This window comes from Cimex lectularius, unplaced genomic scaffold, assembly GCF_000648675.2.
Source record: "Cimex lectularius strain Harlan isolate CLEC.00 unplaced genomic scaffold, Clec_2.1 scaffold147, whole genome shotgun sequence".
Taxonomy (NCBI): domain Eukaryota; kingdom Metazoa; phylum Arthropoda; class Insecta; order Hemiptera; family Cimicidae; genus Cimex; species Cimex lectularius.
In genome coordinates, this window is record NW_019392851.1 from 437,287 (window position 1) to 462,526 (window position 25,240).

Below are 25,240 nucleotides of genomic sequence, written 5' to 3' on the forward strand. Positions count from 1 at the left end.
GGACGCTAGGGAGAATTGGTCTCCAGTTAGCGGTTCTTTTTGACTGCTGAGACAATTTAGCATAAGGATCAATCTATAAAGATCATAACCATAAAAAACTAACCTAAAACGTAATTATCTAACTTTAGAGTAGATTCTATCTGACATTCAACCGCTTTGACCTATATATTTAATATTACAATCATTACAATTGATTTGGTACATCCCGTTTTTTGCCAACTCAATTGTAATGATTGTAATATTAAATATATAGGTCAAAGTGGTAGAGAAATATAAATGAGAGTAAGAGAACACTAAATCGAGCAAATTTTCGGAATTTAAGGACCATCTAAAAGAAACAAAACATAATTTCAATTCAAATTTAAATACAACACTGTTACATAGTTTCAACAAAGGGAGAGAACTAGATTGGTTTGAGAAATTTGAAATTAAAAAATGTAAAATTGAACATGGCGATAAATGCGTTAATAATAAAAAATTTGCTCGTTTTAGGCAAGTGTTCTTTTACTCTTGTTTTCATTTCTCTGCCGCTTTGTCCTATACATTTGAAATTAAATTAATTTGAAATTAAAAAATGTAAAATTGAACATGGTGATAAATGCTTTAATAATATAACAGATTTTGATCGACCTCCCATTTTAAATATGTACATAAATAATATTAAACGTCCAAATAATTAAATTAATTATTTTAATTGTTATTATTTTTATAATAATTTAATAATATTAACGTATTATTCTAATTTTTTTATCTTTTATATTTAATCTTTAATCACTAATTTATAATTAATTTCTTACAGTATTTACTATTATAACAGTTATTTGTGTTATAATTCCCGCTTTTCGCACGTTCGCGCCATTAAAAAACCAGCTCCTCATTGGAACGTCGCGTTGGCGGGGGTATCAGCGGGTTCACTTTTGCAGTTCATGTCGAGAGTCGTGTTTGTAGAAACCCTTCAACCTGATGATGAACTAAAGGGCTCGAAATCCGGATTATTGCGAAACAACTTACTGTAAGTAGTAACCATCTTTTTAAAAAGGACGAACTCTTAGTGACCACATGACCACAAAAATTCTCTGTACATGTAATACAGTCTCAACAGGCTACAAAGGAGAAGAAAAATTCAATAGGAAATCATATACAATGATATGGTATACACTTGACACTAAAACAAATGAAGGAATCGGATCAGGCGTTTTCTATACAAGCTAAAAATATTAGCGATTGCTTTCATTAGGGTCAAACTCTTTTAAACTGAAATACATCAACACTTGTGCCTTAAAAAATCTTAAAAGAGGTTACACTGACAAAAAGTCATCATAAGATTGGATTGATAAGCAACTATTAAAGCATTGGGGTGTAAAATAAATCACATCAAAACTAAACAGTGAATGCATTCCAAAATCTGCAGAACCTTGGGAAACTCAACAACATGATAATATTTAGGGTACCCGGACACAAGGGAATTTTAGGTGATGAAAAGGCAAACACGCTGGCTAGAGGAGAATCTGCAAGACCTCTTTTAAGGCAGGCTCTATTAAGATGACGCGTTTTGGTCTAATATCATCTTCAGTGACTAAATAACAAAAGTGGTACAAATTATATTATATACTAATTATATACAGGCTAATAATAAAGCATATACCACAATTTAACAGTAATAATTAGAATGACTTTTTATTTTACATAGCTTTTTTTTAACGGTTTGACGGTTTTTTACTTCTTTCTTTACTACTTATTCTAAGTTCAGGAGTGGATGTCTTAACGGGACTTGGCAAGTAGTCTGACAAGAATGGAACCTTTCTTTTTAGCAAATACCAATACAGAAATTGAGTGTGGAAGGGAAAGTACAAAAATGAAAGTGGAAGGGTCATTGATTTCGGTGTCGGAGTAGGATGTAATGGATAGCGGTCTATTGTTTGGGAGGATAGTTGTTTGAAATTCACAAACAGGTAACAGGGCAGGCTGTTCGATCAGAATGTTTCGATCTTTATTGAGATCATCTTCAGGGCCTTGGATTTATAAACATTGTTTAAAATACATGGAGCTCACTCAGTGAGTACAAATACTTTGATTGAGTCTAAAATTTCTAGCATTGTATGAATTCACTTTTTCACATCCTAGATTTATCTGTACAATTGAAACAATGTTTATAAATCCCAGATTCTGAAGATGTTCTCAAAAAAGATTGAAACATTGGCACGATAAAGAAAATGTTTTTCTAAAACCTACGACACACCAGACCGCATCTCACGATCTCCAAATAATAATTAACTAACGGTCATGAAACACCACACACACATAAATAAATAAGAAACTGATATAACATTGTCATGAGCGATAAAAAAATTAGAACTCGTGCTCTGGACTGAATATAATCATAAATTCATCATAAATTTTGTCTTCAACAGACGAAGCGTAGCGTAATGCGATGAAGTTTTCATATAAGGCAGCACATATGAGTTTTACATGATAATGTCAGAGTGAACTTTTGCCAGGTGGTTTTTATTTCCTAAATGACCATAAAAATGTCCTATTGAGCAGAACATCAAGCATATGTTAATTTGCAACAGCATCCTGTGCTGATTCTAAATCCAGTCTACCAATTCACCGCTAGATAGCACAAACGATGCGTTTTTTTGATTTTTTGAACACGAGTTGGAATTTTCCTAGCCTCCTAGTTTTTCTCGGGTGTAAATTATCGACACTGTTCATTAATAATTTATTATTTAACTCAACTAACGTTAAATTAAATACAACAATTGATTGCCTACACTAATTACTAACTACAATTTTATAACGAAAAACATAAAAGTTAGTAATGTTTCTAAAGCTACTTATTAGAATTTCATAAATCTGAAAAAGAAGTTTTTATAGAACTAAAATTTGCCTTCATCACAGTTATGAATTTGTAATAATCATTACATACCTTAGCAAAAAATCACTTAATTTTTTTCACATTTCTTTGCCAAGATGATGCTTTCAAAAAGTTATATATATAAGAAAAAGCAACAATATTGCACGTAAAAATAAACATTAAAATTCTTACAAGTCCGCATGGTAAACGTAATTTTTACCAAAAAGTATAGTAGCTCAAGGGGCGTCGGTGGCTGCAACGGTTTAGGCGTTGACGTTCATCACTGTAAGGTAGCGGGTCCCGGGTTCGAATCCAGCGGCCCTACATTCGAACCCGACATACTTATAAATGGGCTTTTTTCAAAAACACCGGCACCCCGAGGGTTGATATAACATAATAATAATAATTACTAAATTATTAAATTATTCGGATTTATTTGCCAGCTAAGAAAGTTCTGTTTTGGATTTGGTCTTAAATCACCCAGAGAATTATCGGCCAGCGATGATTAACAATTGATGATTGGAATCAGGTATTTGGTCGAAAATGAAATAGTCCTGTCTTTTTTACCAAGCTTTCGGCTTTTTATTAAGCTTTCGTCAGGGCTCTAATGAAAGATAAACATAATTATTTTAATGGCAAAGGCTCACAGTAAAACAATGTTTGAAATGAACTTACTGATACTTAATTTAAAAAACAAAAATAAAAATAAAAGCGGCACGTAGTTTTTTTTTCTTTTTTTTTTTTAATTAAGAATCCGTAAGTTCATTGCAAATATTGTTTTCTTGTGAGCCTATGCCATTAAAATAATTGTGTTTAACCTTCTGAAGAGCCCTGAGGAAGGCTTAATAAAAAGCCGAAAGCTAGGCAAAAAAAAATACGACTACTTCATTTTGGACCACATACCTGATCCCAATCATCAATTGTTGATTTCAAATCTTCATAGATCACGGGCAAAAATTATAGCCTGACGAAAAAATGCGTTTGATTTACCGAGTTCTAGAGCAATTGCAACGATTTTTATTTCACCACCGAGAGAGTATGAGAAATTGGGTTGTCATGGAAGAAAAGGAACTTCATTTATATTCATTAATACAGTCCTCTTTTCGTTGATAACTGCATTTACTCGGTCAAAGTTAATAGCTTTAGAATTGACCATTTGATTGTCAGAAGGCAGGTCGAACTCTATTGCCATTCAAAAAGAACAATGGATGATGTACATGTGAAGGTAATGGATCTTTATCCTCACTCTTTGTAATCAAATCACAGGCACAAATGCCGTCTCTAATTTCTATATTACCTATGTAGGGAAACGACGAGATATCTTACAGTTAGTTTCTGTAAACGGTAAACTATCCCTTATACGATGTACATAACTGTTATCTAATGAATGGACTATTTTCTATGTAGTAAGTTCATCTGATTTTAGCTTATCGTTCTCGACCTTACAGGAAGTTCTTTGCATTCCTGTCAGAAGTTTCTCTTAATTAATTAACCGACGGTAACTGTACGAGAAACAATATGCCGCCCAGACCTTTCCAATCGGGCGGAAAAGGACAGGACATAAATAAGAATGTAGGACTACATAAATAAGGGGGGGGGGAATTGTAAATTTGGGCTGTAACTGTAAAAGAGATAAGTAAGAAATAATAAAAAAAAAATAACATTACTGCAAAAAAATAAAAACACACTGGGCCTCAAAACGTATCAATTGTATAAGAAAATAATATTTTCTGATAAGCCAATTTAATTATTTTTGATTGGTACGTTTAGTTTAATAATTGTTGCTTTCATATCTCAATTTCTTAATCTGCGATATCGAGCTAGTTGATGTCATATTTAGTTTAATAATTCTCTCAATTATATAATTTTATAACGTCATTTTCTTAATTTGTGATATCTAGATGCTGTCATATTTAGTTCAATAATTGTCATAATAAAATAATTTTATTACTCGTCATTTTCTTAATTTGATATATCTAGTTTCTGTCTGTGTTTAGTTTAATACTGGTGAAAATTCTTCTTTTCACTTTGTTGTCATTCGTGTTTTCTTTTTATGGTTGGTTAATTCTTTTTATTTAAACTTTTTTAACACTTTTTTGAAGACGGTTAAGGAAATTTTATATCTTCGACGTATGGCAATTAAGTGGTTTGACACATTAAAAGTGTCACCGTTTTCTTAATTTGTGATATAAAGTCGGTGTTATGTTTAGTTTATTAAATGTGGAAAATAAATAATTTTTCATATCTCGTAATTTTCTTAATTTGTAATATCTAATTGCTGATATAATAAGATTAACAATTGTCGAAATTAAATAATTTTATTGCTCGTCATTTTCTTAATTGCTAGAATAAAATTGTTGTCTTATTTAGCTTACTAGTTCTCGAAATTAAATTTTTTCTAAATATCTTGTAATTTTCTTGATTTCTAATATAAAGTTGCTATCATATTTAGTTTAATAATTGTATAATTTAAACATTTTTTTATATTTCATCATTTTCTTGATTTGTGATAGTTGCTTACCTATTATGTTTAATGAATGAGAAAATTTAATAAAATAATATTTTATCATTTTCTTAGTTTATGGCGTTCGTAAAGTTACTTTCCTTAGTTTTATAAATGCCGAAATTAAATAATTTTATTTTTTGTAATTTTAATAAAGTCGAGTTATCATGACTTATTACTTAGTAAGGTTGAACTATACAACTTGATAAGATGTGAATAATTAATAAGTAAACATAAACCATGATAAGATGATTAGTGAGCTGGAAGCAGACAGCTGTTAAAGCTTATTTGGCAGGCTTAAAGCTTATGTAAAGTAAGGAAAAATCCGACATAATGCCTCACTTTCTTCGGTAAACTTTGATTTTATAGCTGAGGACGGTAAAATAAAAGTTTGATTGATTGAAAAACAGTATTCGATTTCGTTAGAGTCGAGAAAATTAGAGTGAACAATTAAATTTCTAAATTTGATTTTTTTTAATCGTTTATAAACCTACTTGGATTGAAAGTAAAGTTATTTTTAATTAATAATTTTTGAGATAACATTCAACGAATGCCTTTCACTTTTCCACAGCAAAGTTTAGAACTGTGATTGATGGTTGTTTATGCAGTCGGTAATGTAAATATTTTTTATCTCACAAAGCAAAAAAATCCAGCCTTCCTACATAAACACGCCGGGGAACAGAATGTTAACATTTATCGTTCAATTCTTTAACTATTAGATATTAATAGTCATATGAAGTATTTTTTCAAACTAGGAGAGAAAATATTTCAAAGAAAATTCAACCATGAAAGGGCGATAGATTTGTTTTGAAATTGATAAATACACCCTTTTTATTAATTTGTAATTGTAGAATTATGTTAATTTGTAATAGAGTTTTCTATATTATAGGTCGTATAACAATTGTTGGATTTATTTATGTTTTCTATGCATTTATTTTCGTGAATGGAAGGTCTTCCCCAATTACTCCGAGGAATATCGTGTATTCTGGGGTAGGGCGAATGTAAATTATTAGCGCGAATGCAGTGTCTTATCCCCAATCACCCCTAGGCATTTGAGTACACTGGGCTGGGCGAATGTAAATTATTAGCGCGAATGCGGGGCTTATCCCCCGAGGCATTTGAGTACTCTGTAGTTGGGTGAATGTAAATTATTAGAATTAATTAAGGTTTTTAGTTGAGATAAAAAAAGTCAATGGCACGAGCGGGATTCGAACCCACGATCTTCGGCTAGATACGCCGCTGCTCTACCACTTGAGCTATCGTGACCTCGATCCACTCGGGCACTAACTTCCCATCTCAACCCCACCTTTCGAATTTTCCCTCCTTTTTGCCATTTTTCAAATGTCGTCTATTCGATTCTCGGCGACAAATGAAATGGAAGTAAATTATTAGCGCGAATGCGGTGTCTTTTCCCCAATCACCTCGAGGAATATCCAATACTCTGGGGTAGAGTGAATTACTGATTACTAATTTATGCAAACTCCATTCTGCTCATGTGTGTACATACAGTACACACATGTAGAGCTGAGCCTATCACTTCTCCCAGTCTACCGACAATTCCAAGTTTTGTAATATACAACAAATTACCGGCAGGCCTCGAGAACCACCCAATCGGGCGTTGGCAGTGCTGGGCCAGACCTCGGCCTTATCCTTCCATCTTCCAAAAGTTTGGGCTCAAGGGGTGTGTGTATAGACCAACAGCTAGGTCATTTCAGCCCCCAACGAATCCGTTTCTAAAACTAAACCCATTCACACTTCACTCACTCTTAAATACGTTCTTTCTTATTTACATACCATTCACTCAGTGTGGTGGAGTGCTCGATATTCTCCATTAGCCTTTACATGTATTACCCTGTACTAATCTAATGCATACATGTGCAGATTTGAGCTTATATAAATCCATATCTCTGAAAAGACTGTTGATCAAGAGAACGAAAGGATTCACTTTAAAATTAAAATCGACTACCACAGTTGGTTTTGTTTACGACATAAATTTGTTATTAGCCTATTTTCGGAAACGGTACGTCGTTTACGATGTAAATTGGTTATTAGTCCATTTTATTTATCCATTAGAGTTCGTGGTCCGATTGACCAATTAACTTTTTTCAATTAATTTGTTTATATTTTTTTAATATGCACTAACAGGCAAAAACTTCCACCCACTTGTAACATAACTTGATTTGTACATATTTTTATATATTATTAAAAGTTTCATGTTCTTTAACGTTTAATAAACGAATCTTTGTCTAAAAAGTTAAAAAAAATTAAATTGCTAAGGAAAAAAGACGGCTTGATCAAATTTGTTTTAAATTTTCAATTAACGTTTCAATATCGCGTTATTTCCTCCCTCCTCTTGCTTTAATTACATCTTGAAGATGCCTTGGCATACTTTCTACCAGTCTGGAAATGTCTCTTTGCTAGAGGTTAGCCCTTTCTTCACGAAGAGTCCTTTCAAGACAGGAGTGTATCAGGAAGTGATGGAAGTGGTTTTAAATTTGATCCACATAGCGAGTGGCTGTCAAAGACCCTCCACGACCAGCAAACTCTGTGCGACTCTACATTGAAATTCCCGCCCACACTGAGCTACGTTGAAAAGGTTGACTCTGGGAAAAAACAGGCTTCGTATCTTTAATTTCACCTTCTTCACACTCTTTCACGCCCATCTGTAGATCGTAGAGCAAATCTACACTCATCTGTAAAAAGTACAGCAGACCAATCATCCAAAGACCAATGCCGAGCCGTGCAGTTCTGTGCGTTTTAGTCAATTCTGGTCCTCTTATGGGGCGAAAAGCCATCAGTCCATACTGATTTAATCTTCTTTGAGCAGTGCATTCAGAGATTTGGATACCTCGAACTTCCTGGAGCTGATGAACCACTTGAACAACATTAAAGTGCCAGTTTCGAAAAATTCTCAAAGTCAAAAAATGTCATCCTCAGGTTCTGTTACTTATAGGGCGTCCAGAACCGGGCCTTCTATGGTAAGCCAGTTTCTCGAAAACGTTTTGCAGTGTTTCGTGGGGAACTCCGATAGCAATAGTCGCATACCTGATGGAACGCCATCATCAAATAAATGCCACACGACGTGCTACTTCCTCAGTACTGAGTGGCATTTTTAAGTTCCACATTTGAAATTAAGAAAACAAAGATGAAAACTAAACAGTTCATTGCTTCAGAATTGAAATGAGACTGAATAAACATTTTAACTTCCGTAAAAAGTAAATATTGAAAAATCCTTTATCCTTGTTTTGGATTAAGGATTATGAGTGTTTACCTCTAATTGATATTCCCAATTTAAAACAGCAACAAATTAAAGGGAGAATTTTCTTTCATTGAGAAAATGAAAAAAAATCAATTGGGTGGAATTTTTGCCTGTCAGCGTATGTAGTCGTCTTTTGTTTTATTTTTTTGCAAAATCATGAGCCGGACTTGAAAACTGTTTCAAGTAGGACCCGTGCTTACTCGAGGCGGGAATTCTCAATTCTCCTAGAGTCCGTAGCCGTGCATCACTGGGGAACCGGTCCGTTGTCGAGACTGCGCCTCGCGTCACAACCCCTCCCAACTTTGCCCTGGCCTCCCTACTCGCCTACCAACTCCACCGGGCTCCTCTTACTCATCAGTAGTAGATTAGGCGAACGCTGTGTTGGTGATGCCCGTCCCAATGCCTGCGTAGAGGTTCAAAACACTTGTACAATCTTCGAAAAAGCGCCCTTTTTGATCTTTCCCTACGCCCTAGACACGGGACGATGACCAACCTTGTGAATTTTGTGCTCTGTGCTGTGCTTATCTCACTCAATATCGGATACATACAAGGTAAATAAGCTTGTTTACGTCCTACATCCTTTGTTTTCTTTTCTAAATAACAAACACTAAATATTTGACCCATCCTAACAGAATCGACTTATTAGAATTGTTATATAACATTTCTTTAATGTCAATTGTAAAAAAAAGTCTTACGAAAAATGTTACAAGTCTTGAAAACAATTATCACATAATAAAAAAATTATTATATATAAAAAATAATTATAAATAAAAAGAAAACAGTTTAGGGAACGCCCCCCTAGTTGACAGCTTGCCCTCTTAACTATGTCCCCATGGCAACGTTTAAATCCAAATGCGTTCGGCCAGAATCCGTGATCATCGATGATCTCGTGTGATCTCACCTGTGGGTGAGTCTTTTTTGTCGAATGCAAATGCCACTCGCCGGCCCCTGACCCTTATTTCCGGTTTTGTACCGCATCCGGTCTCACGTTGTGCATTTACGGGTACGAGTCGACGACCAGTTGGTCATGTCTGGTTATTACTGAATCGGAAAACTCAAGACTGTATGGGAAAAAAGGCCGAGGATTTCAGGAACAGGAATGATTTGGTGGTTGTCAGCGACCCGATGAAAACAAGTTGATTGGTACTGGTGACTTTGGTCCGTCTATTCTTGCTGATATCTGATTATTTTTGAGTTGGAAAACTTAAAACTGGATGATTAAAAGCCTGACGATTTCAGGATAGGTAGTTTTCGAGTTTTTCAGTTTGCGACAGGATGAAAACACGTTCATCGACACTGATGACTTTCGGTCCATCTATTCTCTCGGTTGTCTGTTTATTTTCGAACTGTTCAAGTCAAACTGTATAGAAAACAGCCTGACGGTATTAGAAATCGGTGGAATTCGAGTTTGCAGACCCGCGAATGGATAAAAACGAGTTCAACGACGTGTGTGGTTTGTTTGATTGAACAACTCAAAAACTGGATGAGAAAAAGCCTGAAGATTGGAGAAATAAGGTATATTTTGAGTTTTTCGGTCTGCGTGTTGATGAGAACGCGCTGTTCGACACTGAAGACTTTGGGTCTGTTTATTGTCGCTGATGTTTTGTTATTTTGAACAAGAAAACTGAAAACTGGGTGGTTAATCCTGACGATTTTAAGAATTCTTTGGATTTCGATTTTGTAGGTCCGCGAGCGGATGATAACGCTTTCACCGACATTGATGTCGTTGGGTCCGTCTATTCTCGCTTATGTGTTGCTATTTTTGAACTGCACAACTTAAACTGGATCTGAAAAGACCTGACGATTTTAGAAATACGGTAGGTTTACGAGTATTTTGGTCTGCATTTAGATGAAAACGCGTTGATTGACACTGATTATTCGGGTAAGAGAAAAAAACCGTAAACCAGCGAGAATAGACGGATCCAAAGTCATCAGCCCTCAAAAGGATAAAAGGGGGCCCTTCCATTGGGAAGTGTCATTTATTGTAAATTTTACTTTTAACAAAACAATTGTTTTTAAACAAAGCATACACAAAAGCGAAATTCAATATATTATACAATAAATACAATTTTAAGTCGTACAAATTAAAGTAATTTTTATGAAGGTTTAGACAATTTGTTGAAAATTACTATAATAATTATATATGAATATATGAAAACATCAATATATAGGTTCAGTTTTTTATTCTTTCAAAAATATATTTTTTGAAAAGTTTTATTGATTTAAAATTAGAAAATTAAAAACTGTTTCGTTGAGGGAATAGCAAGGTAGTGACAAAAATCTTATCGTAGGTAGTGAAATAAAATTTAGATATGATTAATTTTTAGAATGTGGGAAATTATTTAATATAAATGTAAAAGTAAAAATTGTTTCATACTAACAACGGCAAAATATGTAAAAGTTAGAGTTTAATCGGCTTATTATTTAGAAAAAGTTTAATTAATATGTTTGTATAATATAATATAATATGTACTGTAACTTGAAGAGGCGTTGGAGTAGTTAATCAGGCGTTGACATATCAGTTTCAACAATCTACCATAATCCAGCTGTTTATACTAACAAATGTACAATCTGTAATAGATAATTCGGTTGAAAAAGGGTAACAAGAAATTACATAAGAAGAACAACATGATACATAAAGAAAGAAAGCAGAACCTTGGTTATACCGGCTGAAATTGATTATCTGGTGGGTAGAAAGTTATAAAATGAAGAAAACCTAAAATATAAGATAGTTTGAAGCAGTTTCGACAAGAAAAACACCTAGAAGTAGTTTTTCCTAAGGGTGTGCCTTACAAGGTTTATCGAAACATTTCAACGTAATTACGTATGTCAAAGCTGTTTGTACAAAGACGCTTGGGGTTTTTTTTGTTATTTAAAGATAATATTAGATAGACATAATTATTATAAGTATTATTAAATTGTTGACATTTTACCTCGTTACACCCCTGTAAATAGTTCATACAATAATTCGCCGCCGTTACACTCCTATTCTTAGATGTCATTATGATACCAGAGTAGAAACCCGGGATGTGAGTGTGTTTCTTCCTTATTACGAAGGGGAATTTGCAAAGCAAATATTACCGACGTCAAGTTTGCCTTGATTGGTCGTCAAAAGTTTTAATAGGAGCGTTACTGTCGCAGGTGCAGCTTTAATGCCAGGGGGAGAAGGGATTTTGTGGGATTACACCGTACCTTAATTAAAAATTGGCGTTTCCGGGGGAAAAAACAACGAATTTACTTTCTTGGTGCTTAATTACAAACTACGGTACGCACTTAGGTTTCTCGTGTGTGTACAGCAAAATATTGGGTGGTCTTTTCCTTTTCTCGATCGATATGGTTTGACATTGTCCACTGGACAGTCCATCTCCAAATTCTAAAAAGTATATTATCAAAGAAAATACTAGTAGTATAAACGAAATAGGAAAAACGTTGATATTTCTTCTTTATTGTCTTTACGAAAATGCAAGTCAAGTATTGTTGTATTTAGTATGTATTTAGTGCTGCATACTGTATGATATAATGTATGTATAATTAATTAATTTAAAAAATAAGCTAAGATATACTCAATTTTTATTTTCACAAGTGACCTCTGGGAGGTAATAAAAATTTTCATGGTCCCCAAAATCTCGCTTTTTTGTGCAGTCTATACTGATTTAGCTAGGGTGTGGTGGCCACGACTGTTAGAGCGTTGGAACGGCGACTCGGTCAGTGCAAGGGTCCCAGGTTCGAATCTCATCGGACCTGAATGGAACCATGAGTACTTACAAATGTGCTTTTTTTCAATAACACTGAGACCTATGCGGTTGATATGACCTCTGTTGTTTCGCAACAGTAGTTTTGGCTGATTTTATGGGTAATACATTATCTTTATTTTACAACACTTACGTTAAAACAGGGCCAAAAAGATTGGTGAGGTCTGAGAGTTGATGGACTTGTAATTTGACGGTCTATGATAATCACAGTCCGCCTTGCTGGTTTCTGGACCTCTTCTTTTCGTCTATGAACAAAATAAATCCAAGATATTGAATTTATAATTGATTTATGTCTCACACTATTCAAGAACCTCTTCGTTCGAATATTACTAAAAGCCTTTTTTTTTTCAAACTCCATAAACTCGGAGGTTGATATGACCTCTTCTGTTTTGAACACCTGTAAAAAAATAATGTTTTGGCCGACTATTTGGTTTATACTAGCTACAGGTTATAATACGTTAACACTGTTGGTTAAAATTGATTCAACACCTCTGGTGAGGTCTCGAGGTGATTGAACTGTAACTTGACGGTCTATATCGCCACAGTATGCCTTGTTGGTTTTTGAGACATTTTCGTTTGGACAGTGCACATAAAGATATCAAGATATTGTTATAATCAATTATTTAAGTATCATACTATTGGAAAAACAGGATTTTTTTGCAAAAACAACGGAACCTCGGGGTTGATATGAACTGTGCTTTTGCGAATCCCCGTAAATACGTTTTGGCCGACTATTTGGTTAATACATTATCTCTTACAAAATCTCTTGTTGCAATATTTACGTTAAAATTGACTCAAAAATTTGAGTTCTGCGATATAATGATCTTGTAACTTGTCTATAATAACCAAGCCCACCTTGCTGGACTTTAGTTCATCTTCTTTTGAACTGTTTACACGAGGAATGTGATAATTGTTGTGTATTGATATTTTATTTATGTCCCATACTATTCAAAACTCTCAGTGTTCAAATTTGACAAAAGGCTATTTTTCCACTGGAACCTTCGGGTTGATACCTCTATCGTCGTGAAACAGTATAAATTTTCTATTAGGCCGATTAGTTGGTTAATATGTTATCTCTATGTTACAATACCCACGTTAAAACCGTTGGTGAAAACTGACTCAAGACTTCTGGTGAGGTCTGTGGGGTACTTTGATAACCCCTGATCATGGTCCGTCTTTTCTCGCTGGTTTTTAGGCCAATTTCTTTTTACCAATTTATAATAGCTTTACAGACAACATTCAAGTCAATACATTGTTATATTCCGATATTTTTTTATAATGATTAATTTTTTTAGTCATAAGGCCAAGTAAACTTGTACTATAACTTTAACTTAAAATTGAAAAATGTAAAAAGATATATTATACATTTTTAATTATTGGCATATTGGGTTTTTTGGTGCTGAAATTTTAATTAATGTTGCAAAATTATTTACTTCGACTTTCGTATACTTATACTAGTAATGTCAAAATTCACTACTTCCAGAAAAAGCTTTAAATTTTAATAAAAAACAAAATTAACCGAAGTTAAGCTCATTCCGGTCTTTTTTAAATATTGTATAAAGCGTACGATTTTATTCTGTTATGTAAGCATAAACAATGTAATGTTAAAACTGTTATTTGAAGTGAAACCAGAGTTTGCCAGATGTTTGATTCTTCAGAACGTCCTGCCTTCATCTTAAGAAATATTGAAGCCATTAGTTGTTGAATATTGACTGTCGGGTTTTTATTACTTTCATTCTTTCTTCTTTTTTTTTAATCCGGAAAGACATGCTTTCTTATTAAGATCGGATCCCGGGTAAAAAAAAGTAATGAAGTATATTTGAAAAGATCCTCAATGAAAGGAAATGATTTCTTTCTTTCCTCGGACTGCCTCAACGACAACAGACATGATTAGCGGATCCTTTACTGGTATTTTACTCCTGAATAAATTACTTTATAAATTTATAATGGTGAATTGTGAACCCCAGAACTGAAAATAAAGAGGGGGTGTATTAATAAAGAAATTTATCTACGCTATCGTATAATAGTAACTACTGCCTTAATGATAGGTTTTTTTTGTTCAGTTATATTAAAATGATATCCGTGAAGTATATTCATTGCCTATAAATTATTGTTTTCATGTGTTAGTATGTGTTTTACTTTTTATTCAATTTAAAGCGTATTTTGACCGTATTCGGGTTTCGGTATATATTAATAGATTATCTAGGTGATGAGGTCAATATCAGCCCCACTCGTCAGTCTTGCCAAATTTTCGGCTTAATTTGTGAGTATAAACGGCTTAGAATTAAACGAAAAACCTCTGAAGACTGGAGAATTGCCGATTTCCACTGACTGAAACACGACCTAAAGTTAGTTAGGCAAGTAAAAGAAAAAATTAGAAATTTTAGTTATATGTTGTAAATTTCTATATTTTTTTGCATTTTAAATTTTGAATACAGAGAAAAATTTTATATACATTCTAGAAGAAATTAATTAAAACAGCTAAGTAGGACAAAAAAATTTTTTTTTTTTTGTAAGTGTGGAATAAGGAAAAAATACATATTTTTTTAAACATTTTCTATCAGTTTTATTGTCATGCGGTTAATGGTTTAAGGATATCATTTTATCAGCCATCCGTCAGCCTTAACAAATCTTCGACTTAATTTCTTAGCATAAAGGGCTTGAAATTAAACGTAAACTCTTCGAGACTGGAGAATTCCACTGACTGAAACCCAAAAAGTATAAAGACAAGTTAAAAAATTGTAGATGTATGTTGTACATTTTTATATTTTAACGGATTTGAATTTTTAGTACAGGGGAAAATCCAATATAAAAGAAATAATAAGTTGAAATTTCAGCGAATATTAATGGCAGGGAAGTAAAATTTTACTGATTAGTTTTTAAATGTACATTAAGGAAAAATCCTTAGATTTTTCTTTAAGATTTTCAATCAATTTTATTGTCGTGTTAGGTTAAGATATTTTTTAATGTGAAGATTAAGAATATAGTTTTTAATCCGAGTGCTCAGGAAATGAGTAAAGGTGAAAAATTTCATTTCCAAGAGAGCAGAAACCCAGCACAGAGGTGTCGACTGGAAGCTGTCAGGTGATTACATAGTTCAGTGACTTATGAAAAGTACATTGTTCCCGTTTCCAGTATCTGCTGAATTGCCAAAATTTTAACTGTTGAATATTATTTATACCCATTGTTGAAAGGTAAAAACTAGAGTTTTACTTGTTTCTTATTTATTTTTCGGATAGTTTAGATACGAAATTGTAGCTTTATTACAAATTTAATGTTGAATCTGTGACCCTGAACCAGTAAGCGGCCGGCAAGATCGCTATCCGTGTAGAAAACGGCCACGGTCGTCATGTCTCCTAGAAAATCGAGACTAGGCCCTCAGGCACCCCGGTGATACTAATTGCCGCGGCTTTTATGAGATAACGGTCAACTCGGCTGTAAGTTATCAAGGTTAGTGATAAGGGAATGAGGGTCCCGGTTGTTTTGGGGGCATTTGGGGCGTTGGTATCGATCCCGTAGGGGGGCCCCTGTTGGGCGGGGGTGGTGTTTACCGCCTCCCAGGATCAGCAAGGAGTCTTGGAGGCTGCACGGCAGAATGGGCAAATTTGTACGAATCCGGAGTCGGTGACACTCGGCGACTGTTCCCCAATGGGATGAAACGATAATTGAATTTGAGTTTGTCGACGTTTTTTCGCTGATATGGCACTTCTTTAAATAATTCGGCCGAGTAAGCAAACCCACTTCGTCTATCGCAAACCATTAGTTTCTTTTGATCAACACTGTTTCTTCATGCTGACATATGCAAACAACTTATTTTAAATTGTCAGAAAATATAAATTTGTTCAATAATATCAAAATTAAGAGTGATTAACATCTTACCCACTCTACGTATAGTGTACTTGATGATAAATTAGTTTCGTCCTCCCCTGAACATCCAGGCATTTTTTAAACGTTATTATCTGTTTCTGCATTTTCGCTGCAATCTTATTGGTTCGCCTATTTTCGCCATTTTGCCATTATTTATTATTGCCGTTATTTCGAAAATAATGACAAAAACCAACGTGAATAGATGGACCATGAGGATGGGAGACGATTAAGCTTCTGGTTCATCATCTAACCATCTTAAACAGAAAATTGTTTAAACAAAAATGTTGTTATCAATCCTACAGATAAACAAGGTTTTCTTTAAATCTCAATATACATAAATTCATCCGACAGGTAAAACCAGCTAGAATAGACGGGCCAGGGGCGTCGGTGGCCGCAACGGTGCGTTGACACGGCGCTTGTCACTGTAAGGTAAAGTTCCCGGGTTCGAATCCAGCGGCAAGCGTTGTCTGTCTAACTTTCGGCATTACGCCTTCTTCACGGTTGATCTATGATCAGTAAGCTGTGAATTGGAAATTCACATATTCAAAGAAACCTTTAATATTTAAGTTAGGAATAGATTTATCGGGGGCGTCGGTGGCCGCAACGGTTTATGCGTTGACAAGGCCCTCATCACTCGGACCCGGACAGTTATTCCTTGCTAAATTTTGTCAGTTCTTTGATAAAATGAGCCTGTTATTTTGGGGGCATTTGGGGCGTTGGTTATGATCTCTAATAATCTTGGCCCCCTATTTTTGCCTTTTTTGGCACCATTATTTGGCAAATAAATGAAGGAAAACCAGCTAGAATAGACGGACCATGATGATGGGAGACGCTTTTATTTTATCACCTTAATAAGGTATATTATGATGAGATATCTTAAAAAGAGAATTACTTAAATAAAAATATTGACAAACCTACCGACAACGTTTTCTTTAAATGACAATATGCATAAATTCGTCCTACAGACCAAACCAATGAGAATAGGCGGACTATGATGATGGGAGACGATCAAGCTTCTAGTTCATCACCTGTCTTAAATAGTGAATTACTTAAATAAAAATGTTGTTGACAATCCTACCGACAACGTTTTTTTAAAATCACAATATGCATAAATTAGTCCGGCAGACAAAACCAACGAGAATAGACCTTGCTAAATTTCGTCAGGTCTTCGATGTGATGAGCTTGCCCTTTTATAATCATTAATCGTCTTTTATCATCTCATGGCTTCAAATGACAGAAAACCATCGAGAATAGGCGGACCATGATAACTGGAGACGGATTATACTTTTAGTTCATTAACTAACGATCTTAAATAGAGAAAACCAGGGAGATCAGGACATTTATTTCTTGCTAAATATTCTGATGTATTTGAGATTATGAGGCTGTACTTTTATCGACTCTAATCGTCGTAGTCCGCTTATTATTTGGAAAATAATGATCGTATGACAGTCAAAACAGCCAGAATAGGAGTTCGGAGGCTATCAAGCTCCTGGTTCATCCACCTATCTCAAGACAAAATATCAAAAATAAATAGAGAATTATTAAAAAAATGTCGTAATCACTTCTTCAAAATGTCAATTCAGACAGGTAATATTTGAATAACAATATGTTCAAATTTTTCTGACAGACAAAAAAAAAAAACGGCAATTGGCGGACCAAGGCTTTATATCTTGCAATTGTAAGGTCCTTAAGATAATGAGGCTGTACTTGATCGTCTCTGTTAAACTTGGTTCGCCGTTTTTTGCTATCGCTAGTTAGAAAATTTATTCTCGTGTAAACAACATATGACTAAAGTCGCCTAACAGGCAAAAAAGTTAGACGTGGCGGCTAGGATGTTCGGAGGCGACTACTTAACTCATGAGAATTAATTACTTGCAATACGATCGAAATATCTACATAATAAAACTTACACTTGCAATAGTTCAAGTTTTAGTATGCGAAGAACATTATTTTAATGTCATTTGAGTTTCATAAGGAAAATTTACAGATGATCCGCATATAAATTTAAGAAAGTAAGAAGAACTTCTTGCATAAATTACGTTGATATGCCAACCTACCCCCTGTCTTTAAAATCAGATAAGGGATAACTTCCTACTACCAGAATTTATATCGCGCGGTAAAGTAATTTTTTCGCAAGTGATAAACGGAGGGGAAAAACAATTGTCAAAATCTTTTGGTGTAAAGGGATAGATAGGACCGGTTACCGGCTTCCAAAGGTCGTCTCATTCTTAGCACGTATGAAAGCGATTTCATTTGGCAATGAACACTTTTTAGATAACACTTTGTGAACCGTTGAACTGGAATTGTGTAACAATGGGATCATTAGGAGGCGAGACTCCACCGTTTCGGAGGAATTGAGAGAAAAACCGACGGTGGGGCGCACATTAATAAATAATTACATACACACTTAACTCATGAAAACAATACAGCAGACCTTGATTAGATTCGGTTTCACCGATTCAACCGTCTTTAACTTCACAAACGCACTTTACAAGGGATTTCTCAGTAAAAGTTCTAGCAAGTCCAATAGGAAGTCTCTCCCCCTTATCACGTACCCGCTCCACAGATTATGCAGCTTTCATAAAATAATAAGACATAAGCCTTTGATTATACCTAAAATGTACGTAAATAAAACGCGTATTTAACATTTTTGAACAATGTAGACTTGTTGAACATAAAAATGACTAATCTTTATGTAAGGTCTTGGTTGAAATGAAAAAGTTAGTGTCATGAGCAGGATTCGAACCCACGACCTTCCGCTAAATACGCCGCTGCTCAACCATTTGAGGTATCATTGACTTCGATCCACTCGGACACCAACTACCCATATCAACCTACCTTTCGAATTTTCCCTCCTTTTTGCCATTTTTCATTTCAACCAATATCTTACATAAAGAATAATTAATTGAAAGAAGTTATTTGGTCATTCGGACCATGAAATGTAATGGATATTACAATGACTGTTGAGCAATGTTTATTAGAGAATTCTAGAATAAAAAAAATTTGTATAAAGCCTTTGTTGTATAGAAAAAAACATATGATTTTATAACGTAAGTAATGTATATTGCGGTGATTTATGCTGTGAGAATGATAGAGCACGTACTTAACGAAAAAGGGTCCTGAATTCCCGTTTATTGGCTCCCGGTGTGCCACTCATCATGCGTTCTCCGATAAAAGAAAATTTGGGAGTATAACGCAATAAAAGGTTTCCTCGGGAAATCGACTTTCCCGGAGATTAAAGAAAGGGAGTAACGCGATCAAATTAGAATAATTGAGTCGGCTTTGCTCTATCCGCACGGTAAATGCCAGGTTGGCGGTAGGCACCCCTTCAAGCCATTGTGCTCTTAGGAGACACTTAAATGTTACAGTCATTGTCCCAGATCGCTTTTGTCGAACCAACGGGTCGAAAGAGAAAAACCTTGTTAGCAGATTGCCAACTCTACGCCGCACAAAGTATTTTTACACTCCTGTCATCGACCAACATCCTCCAGAGGAGGAGTTTAAATATTTTCCCAGACTCCGCGTAGGTAGATCTGAGAAATGTGTTTAAATAGGGTAAAACCCGATTTCCCCATTTACTTTCCTAACTGGAATGTTGTTGATTTTTAAGGAAGTTTTTAAATCGAGAGAAAAAAGGGAGGGAAGCGTTCACAACTCCCCTTCGTGAAGAACAAACCGCAGTTATTTTCGTAGCAAACAACCGGTAGTTTAGTGAATGAGGAAGTAGACCTATTCTTATCATCTGAAATTGTTACAAAATCAACACGCTTAACGACCCACCAGATCGATGTTGACTTTCTACGAGTTTTTCCAAAATGTTTGAGTTAAAATTGATTAATTTTATATTAAAAATAGGCCCAAAACGAAAATACTAATTTCTGACATCGAGCTTTCCACGAATGTTTACACCCCCTTCATCAGGACTTTGAAACTTTTATTAATATTTTTTATCTCGTTCATTGTAAATTTAATTCAGTAATTTCTTTATTCCCTTTTAAATTATTGATAATAGTAGGATGTAAAATAAGTTCGTAGTGTTTTTCAATAATTCGATTGTATCCATTTTTTGTGTTGAAGCAATATTTGTTGTCATTGTTGATTACATGCCATCAAAAAATTTGTGCCGTGTAAAATCTTAAAATAAATTACATGGGCAAAAAATGTATCATCAAAAAATTTTACTGACTTATTTTACCCGATAGTTTTTAATTTCTGATGAAGGAATATATTTCTTCAAAGCGTGACGAAAGAACTTCGTGTTTTCCTTCAAATTGACCTTAACCCTGATTAATATTGATATTAAAGGCCGATATTGTAATAATTATACAGGATAAAATTTAAAAATTACTTATCGTTAATCGGACCTTTTGTATAATGTCCAAATATCAGCACAAAATCATATAATAAATTCACAGGTTCGATCAGCATAGTCGCCCTGTTAATACTTACCCTTGGTTTGTAAATTTATCGTCTTGGATAAAAACCCAAACAATTCTTGAGCAAGCAACTTGTTTTTTGCTTGAAGGAAGGGTTCGAAATTTATGAAATCATACCCCTAATACTGCTTACACGATTACTTTATTCAGAAGCAAAAACCGTTGGGAAAGATAATTTGAACATAAGAAATCATTTTCCGAGCATTTCAAGATATGACATCCCATTCCAATAATAGTATAGTAATTAATCTTTTTTTTATATATGACAGCCAGCTGAATCGTCTCTAGGTCTTTGAACCTAATAATCAAAGCTGGTCCGGTACACTCCAGGACTCTCGTAGTGCTCTATTTTCGGTGGCGGCCCCCAAAGGGCCCTGCCGCTCGTCAAAGGTCCCTCAAAGAATTCATTTCCACTATTATTCTGGCCAAACCCGGTAGGCTGAGCGTGAAAAAATTCCTCTCAATCGAGGCCAAGTCCTCCACCCAAGGTTCTTCTAATAGCCCGAGGATACTTAATTCTGTAAGAATTATTCCTCCCGGCCTCTTGATTTCTAGGCTCTCATCGCTTTCACTCCGGGTCCATTGAATATTAAAACAAACGGAATTTATGTTTTACTTTCCATTTCAATGGATAGAATTTTTATGTTAAGACCTTTAACCTATAATGACTGTTGACGTATAATGTATTTCAATGACAAGCAGACCGGCTTAGAGGCTTGTATTTAATTTAATCAGACGTATATCAACAACACATTCCAACAAAATTTCAACGATTTACCAATTTTCTTATGCAGAAAAACATCTCTCTCTCTCTCTCTCCCTCTATCTCTCTTTCTTTCTTTCTAACTTTTTCTTTCTCTCTCCACTTTTTTCTTTCATTTTCACTCTCTTTTTTAATTCACTTGCTATCTTACTCTCTTTTTAATTCTCTTTCTATCTCTCTTACTCTCTTTTTTAATTCTCTTTCTATCTCTTTTCCTCTCTTTTTTTCTTCCTTTCTCTCTCTCTCTCTCTCTCTCTCTCTCTCTCTCTCTCTCTCTCTCTCTCTCTCTTTCTCTTTCTCTCACTCACACACACATTAATTAAAAAGTTAATTGTACGAGTTTAAGTAAACATCTCTTTACAAAATAAACAAAAGTTCATCTCAAACTACGACGAAAACACGGAAACAACAATATTGAAAGTCGTAAAGAACTACGTAACTGTCAACAAACAAGATTTATCGTGGAGATAAAAGAAACTTTAAATAATCTTGAATAGGCGAATGTCTCAGTGAAAAATAAAATAAAAATATTCTATCCGCTTGTTAGACATGAGAGTTAAAATTAATCGGCCTCTATTGATTTATGTTTATCGACACGTATGAAACAACAATACAATAACAGGCAGATGATCTTGGTGTTATTAAATAACAATGGTTTGAAATAACATTTCAATATTTAGCTAGTTTTTTAATGAATGTGAAATTATAAATGACGAGCAAAAGTATTAATTAAATAATGTCCGCAAACATTAGGTCGATTTTATTTTACTTTAGTACATATCCTTTCTCAACACGGCCAAGTAAATTTTTTACGGGTACAAACAATATTTACATGTTGTTTATCACAAAATAACATTAATTTTCTAGCCCAAATAATAAAATACACAACATTCATAAACAACTAAAAAACACAAGCTGGCTACTCCTTCAAAGTCATAAAATACTATGATACTGCAAACGGAAGATGTATTGCGATGATAAAAATAAGCATTAAACAAACTAAAATATGTGTACATATCAGTCGGAAATAATCGGAAGAAAAGTTATTTTCATGCTTGTTAGGCATATGTGATAAAAATAAATCTAATAAAAATAGACTATTAGCGTATATAATATAACTATGACAGTCCGACCGCCTTAAAGAGGCATTTTTTCTTGCACTGCTAAGAATTGGCCAGAGAATATGCAGCAAAGCCTAGGGAATAACCTTAGGATGGCTATTGGTTATAAACCACAAGTGGAGATTCCTGGTCATGTACGGAGCTCTTGTATGATGACCAAAAACACTGCATAAGGAAATACAAAACAAACTGCAAAGTTTAAAAAGACTAGGCGTGTCTTATCATAACAGGGACAATGCATACTTGCTCACAACAGCAATTGAAATCAAAGTTGATCTCGCGCCTTTACAAATTCATGTACAGTATGAAAGGTGGCTTTCGAGTTGTGCCAACAGTCTTCTACTGTACAAATAAATAAAACCAGTTCTATAATGGTACTTGAGAAAATGTGTGGAAAGCTCAACTTTTACAGACTCTTCCAAGAATCCATGCAATCCAACTCTGTGCAGATATAAAGTAGAAAATGAAAGGAGCATTGGTTTACATACTTTCGGTCAGCCAGGCAACTATAGTCAACATGACATTGAATGCGTGTGAATTTAGCTTCAATCTAGTCGGGAAATGCCTAAATTGTCTAATAGCCCTTGTAGAACACAACTAGGCTAACTTGATGACCTGGTTCTGGGACAGGAAAGTATAGAAGGAAACGAACAAGCTGATCAACTAGCCAAAGAAGGGGAAGCCCTCTCAGCCATGAGACCGGAGCCACAATCAGACGCTCCGTAGCCTGTGGTGCACAACACACCAGACATGAGGCAAAGCTAAGATGTTTATAAATCTCTAGGAAAGGACGACGAAGAAACTACGTCATCCTCAGCAGGCAAGATTTGAGGAAAATTATTCCTGATCATCATTCAAATTCCGTCCTTTTTATTTCACCATCCATCAGGTATATCGCGTTGTGGAACGCATGGGTTTTCCTAGAAGTATTTCATGTCTTTCAAACGGTCTGACAACAGGGGTTGTTACTAAGATCATAGGGTGTCTTTCCAAGTTCATATAATCTCACCTATTTATCCCATCCTTGCAGTTTTTTCCTACGGCTGAAATCCCACTATATTTGCTATGTCCAATATTCGGTGGTTCATTCGGTGGTTAATCAAGGTTAAAGGCGATAAATCCCAATACATAACTTTACGCAGAATAGAAAGATTTGTGTACCTACCCAATGTTGCAAACTACAAATTACAATCTGAGATGCAAGTTACACTTGGACAAACTCTCCAAACTGTCTAGCTAATGAAAAAAGACTTCACACTACTCCATGGATTTGCGGACTTAAACTGTAAGGTGCAGAAAGCGTTCTAATCTAAACCGAATACGACCTGTTCCTTCGTACCATCTTTAAAGCACCCTTACAACCCTACCATGCAATCCAATATGTCTCAGATAGCCCAGCCTCGATACATCCACACCAAACTAACCACAAATCTCAATACTCTCAATAGAAATCAATCAAATCCAATCCTCCCAGAAAATTCCACCAGGCCGAGGGCTCCGTGATCACCTGGGTACTCAATAAGCCAATCATCCTTCGTTGACAATCAGACTTATCATGTTAAATTTCTCATGATGGTCATAATTAAATGATTTCCTTGGTGCATTTTCTTTTGCATTTGCAAATAATAAACAAACGAGTTATGATACCGCAACTATTACCAAAAATATTGTATTGTGTGATTTCTCCTTGAACCTGTAATTTGTTCAGTCATGTTTCTGATACGTCCGGTGCCTAGTCTCTGCATTTAGAGACGCGTTTCGGTATTTTGTCATCTTCAGTGGCCGCAAAATCCATTAAAAATGGTGCAAACAAGAAAATATTCAATCGTAAATTAGCAATAACACAGTCACCAGAGCAAATCGATAGTCAGGATGATAAAAAAAATCAATAAATAAACAAAAGTGGGCGTACATGACAGCTTGTTAAGCATTGGTGATAAAAATTAATTACGCCTCTATTTGCTTTTAGTGCTTGTCGTTGAGGATTAATTCTACAGTTTGCTTCATGTCTCAATCGCTCTTTATTTAATAAATAAAAATATAAAAACGTTATGGCGTCTTCCTTGAATGTAGACAATCTAATTAGAAAATTCATAATTTCTCGATCGTACGAATTAGAATTTGCTCGTTTTGGGGTTTAATTTTCCTTTTTGCGTTATGTATTTAATGAATTTAAATGCTTAATGAGCTAATGAGACCGTGCGATTTAAACCATGTGGAGTCATAGCCGACGTTAATCTCGGAAATAACAAGTTATGGATGGTATGACGGTCATCGGATTATTAACGGTCGTTTTCTCCGACAATAACGCGACCCCGTTAGTTCTCGTATAATAAAAGCAGGACGCGGAGTCGGATTTCTCTCCGAATCTTCAGCGGTATTTGCCTTGAATCGTTCTGCAGGAGCGTTTAACGCCCTTTTCAAAACGCCCGAGGCAAAAGAAGAACGCTCGGGCTCTGCTAATGGGACTTCCTCATTGCTGAAACGAGTGACGTGGTCGCCAAACGAGTTCCGTGCGATTTGAATAGAATTGCGACTCTATTCAATACTCGGCAATTTTCCAAGTCATTTTGTTGGAATGCAGCAACATGAGTTGGTCATATTGGTTAAGCAATTGATGTGTCATTTGTGCAAGGTGCGCTTTTGACCTCGACCGACTGACAACGTGAATTTACAATCTGA

The 25,240-nt window shown here is 34.9% G+C and overlaps 1 protein-coding gene across 1 annotated transcript in view; it reads left to right on the forward strand.

The window, feature by feature from the left end:
- The first annotated feature begins 8,939 nt into the window (after nt 1-8,939).
- Nucleotides 8,940-25,240, forward strand: part of LOC106669345 (disintegrin and metalloproteinase domain-containing protein 28) — a 219,276-nt gene continuing 202,975 nt past the window's right edge. The window contains exon 1 of the mRNA XM_014398761.2: nt 8,940-9,170. Coding sequence (XP_014254247.1) covers nt 9,104-9,170 — 67 coding nt within the window. The 5' untranslated portion in view covers nt 8,940-9,103. The remainder of the gene's footprint in view (nt 9,171-25,240) is intronic.